Below are 8015 nucleotides of genomic sequence, written 5' to 3'. Positions count from 1 at the left end.
TGTGTAACAAATATTAAAGTAATATTTACACTGAGATAAAAGGGGAGATTGCCGTATGTAGTGCCATCGCTTACTCTTTAGTGGTAACTTTCTAAATTACTTCTATTATCAAATTTGAATTTGTTCTCTTGGTATCCTTTGTTGAAAAGCAGGGGGCGTAAGCTCAGGAGCGTGCACGTGTCTGGAACACTATATGACAGCAGTTTTGCAACAATGTTATCCATTTGCAAGAACACTAAATGGCAGAACCGAATCCTGTCCTCTAGTACTCCAGACGCCTACCTAGGTATCTCTTCAACAAAGAATACAAAGTAAATTTAATTGCAAACTTTCTAAAAATGGTATGTTCTGTCTGAATCTCAATGTTTTTTTGTGGGGGGGGTTATTTTCCTTTAATGTTTGATACAGGTGAATTATAAACATATCTAGCCCTAGAAGAAATACAACAATAGTGGGGTAAAAAAAAGTAAAACATTTCACTAAACATATACAGTATTTGTTATGTTCTTGACTTAAAGGGACATGAAACTAAAAAAATAAAAATAATGTATTTTGTGATTCTGATAGAGTTGAAGATAGAAATCTATCTATTCAGATATACTTTAAACAACTTTACAATTTACTTCCATTATCTTATTTGATTTGTTCTCTTGGTGTCCTTTGTAGGTGTCCTAGGTAGGCTCAGGAGCTGGGAGCTAGATGCCGATTGGTGGCTGCACAAACATACCTTTTATGATTGGTTCACCTGATGTGTTGAGCTAACTTGCAGTAGTGTATTACTTCTTCAATAAAGGATACCAAAAGAACAAAGCAAATTAGATAATAGAAGTAAAATGGAGAGTGGTTTTCATGTCCCTTTTTATTTTATAGTCGGTGTTCCCAACCTATAAATGTGCATCAAAGAAAAACAACTACAGATAAGTAGAAAATATTTAATAGAAAATATAAAATAAAAAGAAAATTTCAGTTTTGGTGTCTCCAGCCAACCAGACATTAAGTGCGTAAACTCAGAATACAGTATTTATTACATGGAAAACATTTAAAATGGCACAAATTTCAGCTTCTTTAATTGATTCATCCAAAATGGTAGCCAACGTATCTCAAGTAGCGGAGGATATCATTTATCTTATTGATTAAACCCCTTCTTTGGGGCGACATCTGCATGAAAAGAAAGTCTATGGCTGGTCTCTAATTCGTTTTAAAGTAAAAACGTTTTCGAAGAAAGTTAAAGTATCCGGGGATCTGCTTATAGGTTCCTTTCGACGAAACTTCATTTGCCACCTGAATATTAATACAAAAATATACATTTTAATTTAAAACAACAATGTATAACACTGCAAAGTGCTCAGGACACATGCACAGTTCTGAGCATATCTAGATATGCTCTTTAACAATACGAATAATTGAAGTAAATAGGATTTTTTTTATTGTTTTGTTTTAAATTGCATTTTTTGTGCAAGTCTTACAGGTACATAAGTACAAATAGAAAATGCTTTAATGTATTACAGCCTGTTATTATTTTACTACTGCCTGCATATAACTATGTGTTTAACTCCTACAAAGGTGTTAAACACAAAGTTAAAGTCAGCTCAAGAGAAGCTAAGCACTACTGGGAGCTTTGCTGAATACATATGGTGATCTAATAAAAAGAGAGACATATGTGTGTAGTTATCAATCACCAGCTAATTCCCTCTAGTGCATTGCTACTCCTGAGCCTACCCAAGTATGCTTTTTAACAAAGGATACCAAGAAAATTAAGTCAATTTGATAGAATAAGTAAAATTGAAAAGTTTCTTAAAATTGCAAAAATGCTTCTAGTCAAACATATGCAGTAAGCCAGTTAGAAATGTAAGACGGAGCCATATACTTCCTCTTAAAGGGATAGAAAGGTCAAAAATGAGCTTGAATACTGGTGCACGGGCCCTCACAGCATATGTGCGTATGACACTAAAAACAATCAACTTTTACTAGAAGCATTTTTTTGCTAATGGAAGAATATTGCAAAAATGCTTCTATTTAAATGCCTTTCTATCCCTTTAAAGGTACGTTCTACACCAGAATTTTTATTGTTTTAAAAAAGATAGATAATGCCTTTACTACCCATTCCCTAGTTTTGCATAACCAACACAGTTATATAAATATACGTTTTACCTCTGTAATTACCTTGTAGCTAAGCCTCAGCAAACTGCTCCCTTATTTCAGTTCTTTTGACAGACTTGCAATTTAGCCAATAAGTGCTGACTCCTAGGTAACTCCACGGGTGTAAGCACAATGTTATCTATATGACACACATGAACTAACACCCTCTAGTGTCTTTAATTACAGCCTTTAGTCTGTTGGGATATGTCTCTACTAACTTTGCACATCTAGACTGTGCAATATTTGCCCACTCTTCTTTGCAGAACTGCTCCAGTTCCGTTACATTTGATGGTGACCATTTGTGGACTGCAGTCTTCAAATCATGCCACAGATATTCAATGGGGTTTAAGTCTTGGCTCTGACTAGGCCATACAAGGACATTCACCTTTTTCTCCTTCAACCACTGTGTGGTCATTTTTGCTGTGTGCTTTGGGTCATTGTCAAGTTGGAAGGTAAAACTTCTTCCCATTGACAACTTCCTGGCAGAGGGCAGCAGATTTTTCTCAAGAATTTAATGGTATTTTGCCCCAGTCATTATCCCTTCTATCCTGAGAAGTGCTCCAGTGCCTGCTGCCGAGAAACACCCCCATAACAGGATATTACCACCTCCATGCTTTACTGTAGGTATGGTGTTATTTGGATGGTGAGCTGTATTGGATTTCTTCCAGACATATCGTTTGGTGTTGAGGCCAAATAATTCAATTTTAGTCTCATCTGACCATAACACCTTTTTCCATGTGGCATCAGAATCTCCTAGGTGTGTTATGGCAAAGCTCACTTGCGACTGCATGTAGCCTGTCTTGAGGAGTGGCTTTTCTTGCAACCCTCCCATACAAGCCACATTTGTGGAGAATTCATGATATTGTTACATGCACTCAATGACCACTCTTTGTTATAAATTCCTGTAACTGCTTCAGAGTTACTGTGGGCCTCTTGGTAGCCTCTCTGACCAGTTTCCTGCTAGCTCTGTCACCCAGTTTAGAGCGACGTCCTCATCCAGAGAGGGTCTGTGCTGTACCAAATACCTTCCACTTCTTAATAATAGACTCCACTGTGCTTTTAGGCATTGATAAAGTCTATGATATTTTCTTGTATCCATCTCTTGACTTGTGCCTGTCCACAACATTATCCCGGAGATCTTTTGACAGTGCCTTACCACCCATAGTGGATTGTTTGCTTCAGTTGCACTACCAGGGACTGAGATGCTGCAGGAAAGCTCTTTTCATGCTGAGCTAATCAATATGCCCACAGCTGATCACAGTTGAAGGTCAAATGGCTGTGTGCCATTGAGAAGGTGATTAGCTACACCTGATTGAGTTTACAAGTAATTTTAGGAAGGGGTGATCCTTTTTCCAACACTGATTCTGTTTTTGAATTGTCTTTATTTTTGACTGACATGTTGGTGTTATATCTTTCACTTGGATGTTATAAGTTGCACTAAGTAATTACAACTGGATAAACAAAAACTGTGTCTGTCTTTATTTCAGGCTGCAAAGCAACAAAATGTGATTATATTCAAGGGCGGTGATTCTTTTCAATACCCACTATACCAAAAGAACAGAGCAAAATTGGTGATAAAAGTAAATTGTAACGTTGTTTAAAATTACATGCCCTATCTGAATCATGAAAGTTTATTTTGGACTAGACTGTCCCCAATTTTGTTTTGTTCTCTTGTTATTCTTAGTTGAAAGCTAAAACTAGGAGGTTCATATGCTAATTTCTTAGACCTTGAAGACTGCCTCTAATCTGAATGCATTTTGACCACTAGAGGGTATTAGTTTATGTGTTTCATATAGATACCATTGAGCTCATGCACGTGAAGTGACCTAGGAGTGAGCACTGATTTGCTAAACTGCAAGTCTGTCAAAAGAACTGAAATAAGGGGGCAGTCAGCAGAAGCTTAGATACAAGGTAATTACAGAGGTAAAACGTGAATTATTATAACAGTGTTGGTTATGCAATGGGTAATAAAGGGATTATCTTTCTTTTTAAACAACAAAAATTCTGGTATTGACTGTCCCTTTAAATGTTTTAAAATATAATAAAATCTGTTGCAGCTTGTTACTCAGCCCTAAACCATTATGGCTTTTTCATGAAACGTTGCTTTGGATTTTTATTATAATTTGATAATGGTTTGAATAAAAAGGTTGTATTAGCTGTAATTTTTGTACTGCTCATAGTGGAAAGCCATGTGTTCAACCACTGCAAAAACCAAGGTAAAATCATGCACAGGAGCTGCATAGAACTGCTGATGCGAAAGCAGGTTACAGCCAGACAGCCAATTATTAGCCGCTATTATAGAATCTGCCAATCACTGGTTGTTCTGCTGGGGAGCTGCAGTGATCGTGGCTCCAGGACTATACCTCTGAGGAGTTTCATGCATGGAGTTCCACAGCTACTTAAAAATAAGCCCTAACAAATTTGAGCACATCATTTTTACAATACAATGTTATTTAAACTGTGAAAAGATGTTTTAATAATCACAGAATGTGCTGTGGCGTCTGGTAACTTTAGAGAACCAATACACGTTGTTACAAAACACGCAGTAAATAGCAATCTCAATCAAGTAGGTCTGCTTCAATTCATTGGCTATAATTGTAGTGCTTGGATATATAGATAATTTTAAAGAGAAAAAAATATATATATTTTTTTTCACATTTGGGCACACACTATCAAAAAAGATTTTGCCAGCCACGATAAAGGCTATTTGTTTAAAGGGACATGAAACCCAACATTTTTCTTTCATGACAACTTTTCAATTTGCTTCAATTATCTAAATTGCTTTATTCTCTTGGTATCCTTAGTTGAAAAGAGGAGGAGGGAGGAGGAGAAGGCAAAATTGATAAAATAAGTAAATTGGAAAGTTGTTTAAAATCACATTCTCCATTTGAATCATGAAATAGAAGAAAAAGCATACCCCTTTAATGATAATGCACTACATGGTGCCCTCTTGTGTTTATTTTGTCTTACTGCAATACTGATTTAACCCCTTAACGATTGACGTATCCTGTATGTCTGCTGTCGTTAATGGTTTAAATAGTGCAGCTTTGCCAACAGTGGCAAAGCTGTGAAAGTACCGCATTCCTCACTTCCAGAGGTCTGCAGATATAGCGTGGTCTTACCAACATCAGCAAGACCTTTACTTTCTTTGGCGCATGCATGGAGGTATGTGAACGACCGCAGATGTTCATTATGTGGTTAAAGGAAAAGTGCTCTTCCCAGGACCTATTTAATAGGTGTACCACTTGGCTGATTTTACTGACCATCCGGCTACATTTTTAGCCAATGTTAAGCTAAAATTAACTAATGTTAAATTATCGTTAAAAGGGATAGTTTAGTCAAAATTTAAAAGGGACACTGAACCCAAATTTTTTCTTTCGTGATTCAGATAGAGCATGCAATTTTAAGCAACTTTCTAATTTACTCCTATTATAACATTTTCTTCATTCTCCTGGTATCTTTATTTGAAAAGCAAGAATGTAAGTTTAGATGACGGCCCATTTTTGGTGAACAACCTGGGTTGTTTTTGCTGATTGGTGGATAAATTCACCCACCAATAAACAAGCGCTGCCCAGCGTCCTGAACCGAAAATTGGCTGGCTCCTTATCTTTATTTGAAAAAAGGCATCTAAGCTAACAAGAGAGCAAAGAAAAAATTGATAATAGGAGTAAATTAAAAAGTTGCTTAAAATTGCTCCTCTATCTGAATCACGAAAGAAAAAATATTGGTTCAGTGTCCCTTTACTTCCATAATTCATATAGAGCAGCAATTTTAAGCTACTTTCTAATTTACTTTTAGTATCAATTTTTCTTTGTTCTCTTGGTTTTCTGTGGAAAATTTGTTTCACATGCTTTTCTGCTTATCAATGCGTCAGTGTGAAAAAAATAGAAGTTACCTCACCCAGTAATCACCATATTTAGGTCCTGATGATCAAACTCTCTGGCAGGGAGAGAAATCTCGCAAAATTATTATTATTATTATTATTATTTTTTTTATTGCAATATAAGTGTCTCTCCTTCACATCCAGAACTCTTCATAGCCAGATAAACAGCCCTCAAGATAAAATGTGCCTTCCTAAAATTCTTTGAGGGGCGGATGAGACATCTCGCCAGAGCAGAGAGCTTTAGACCATTTCGCCAGAGCAGAGAGCTTTAGACCATTTCGCCAGAGCAGAGAGCTTTAGACCATTTCGCCAGAGCAGGGAGCTTTAGACCATTTCGCCAGAGCAGAGAGCTTTAGACCATTTCGCCAGAGCAGGGAGCTTTAGACCATTTCGCCAGAGCAGGGAGCTTTAGACCATTTCGCCAGAGCAGAGAGCTTTAGACCATTTCGCCAGAGCAGAGAGCTTTAGACCATTTCGCCAGAGCAGAGAGCTTTAGACCATTTCGCCAGAGCAGGGAGCTTTAGACCATTTCGCCAGAGCAGGGAGCTTTAGACCATTTCGCCAGAGCAGAGAGCTTTAGACCATTTCGCCAGAGCAGAGAGCTTTAGACCATTTCGCCAGAGCAGAGAGCTTTAGACCATTTCGCCAGAGCAGAGAGCTTTAGACCATTTCGCCAGAGCAGAGAGCTTTAGACCATTTCGCCAGAGCAGGGAGCTTTAGACCATTTCGCCAGAGCAGGGAGCTTTAGACCATTTCGCCAGAGCAGGGAGCTTTAGACCATTTCGCCAGAGCAGAGAGCTTTAGACCATTTCGCCAGAGCAGAGAGCTTTAGACCATTTCGCCAGAGCAGAGAGCTTTAGACCATTTCGCCAGAGCAGGGAGCTTTAGACCATTTCGCCAGAGCAGGGAGCTTTAGACCATTTCGCCAGAGCAGAGAGCTTTAGACCATTTCGCCAGAGCAGGGAGCTTTAGACCATTTCGCAAAAGCAGAGAGCTTTAGACCATTTCGCCAGAGCAGAGAGCTTTAGACCATTTCGCCAGAGCAGAGAGCTTTAGACCATTTCGCCAGAGCAGAGAGCTTTAGACCATTTCGCCAGAGCAGAGAGCTTTAGACCATTTCGCCAGAGCAGAGAGCTTTAGACCATTTCGCCAGAGCAGGGAGCTTTAGACCATTTCGCCAGAGCAGGGAGCTTTAGACCATTTCGCCAGAGCAGGGAGCTTTAGACCATTTCGCCAGAGCAGAGAGCTTTAGACCATTTCGCCAGAGCAGGGAGCTTTAGACCATTTTGCCAGAGCAGGGAGCTTTAGATCAACTCGCTAGAGCAGAGAGCTTTAGACCATCGGGCCCTTAAAATAAATTACGGAGGTCACAAAAGCTATGACTCTCTCTGGGCCTAAAATAAATTGATACAAAATAACTGCATTTAAAAAAGGGACAGATGAGACATCTTAGAATCATCTCTCCAGAGCAGAGAGCTTTAGATCACCTCGCTAGAGCAGAGAGCTTTAGATCATCTCGACAGGGCAGAGAGCTTTAGATCATCTCGACAGGGCAGAGAGCTTTAGATCATCTCGACAGGGCAGAGAGCTTTAGATCATCTCGACAGGGCAGAGAGCTTTAGATCATCTCGACAGGGCAGAGAGCTTTAGATCATCTCGACAGGGCAGAGAGCTTTAGATCATCTCGACAGGGCAGAGAGCTTTAGATCATCTCGACAGGGCAGAGAGCTTTAGATCATCTCGACAGGGCAGAGAGCTTTAGATCATCTCGACAGGGCAGAGAGCTTTAGATCATCTCGACAGGGCAGAGAGCTTTAGATCATCTCGACAGGGCAGAGAGCTTTAGATCATCTCGACAGGGCAGAGAGCTTTAGATCATCTCGACAGGGCAGAGAGCTTTAGATCACCTCGCTAGAGCAGAGAGTTTAGACCATCTGACCCTTAAAATAAATTACGGAGGTCACAGAAGCTATGACTCTCTCTGGGCCTAAAA

The 8015-nt window shown here is 39.2% G+C and overlaps 1 protein-coding gene across 1 annotated transcript in view; it reads right to left on the bottom strand.

Annotated features, from left to right (window-relative positions):
• Positions 1–918: 918 nt before the first annotated feature.
• Positions 919–8015, bottom strand: part of CASP9 (caspase 9) — a 42091-nt gene continuing 34994 nt past the window's right edge. Inside the window, exon 9 of the mRNA XM_053690334.1 lies at positions 919–1281. Coding sequence (XP_053546309.1) covers positions 1189–1281 — 93 coding nt within the window. The 3' untranslated portion in view covers positions 919–1188. The remainder of the gene's footprint in view (positions 1282–8015) is intronic.

The sequence above is a fragment of the Bombina bombina genome, chromosome 8, assembly GCF_027579735.1.
Source record: "Bombina bombina isolate aBomBom1 chromosome 8, aBomBom1.pri, whole genome shotgun sequence".
In the NCBI taxonomy this organism is placed as follows: Eukaryota; Metazoa; Chordata; class Amphibia; order Anura; family Bombinatoridae; genus Bombina; species Bombina bombina.
The sequence above is the reverse complement of the archived record's forward strand: the minus strand, read 5'-3'. Positions and strand labels throughout refer to the sequence as shown.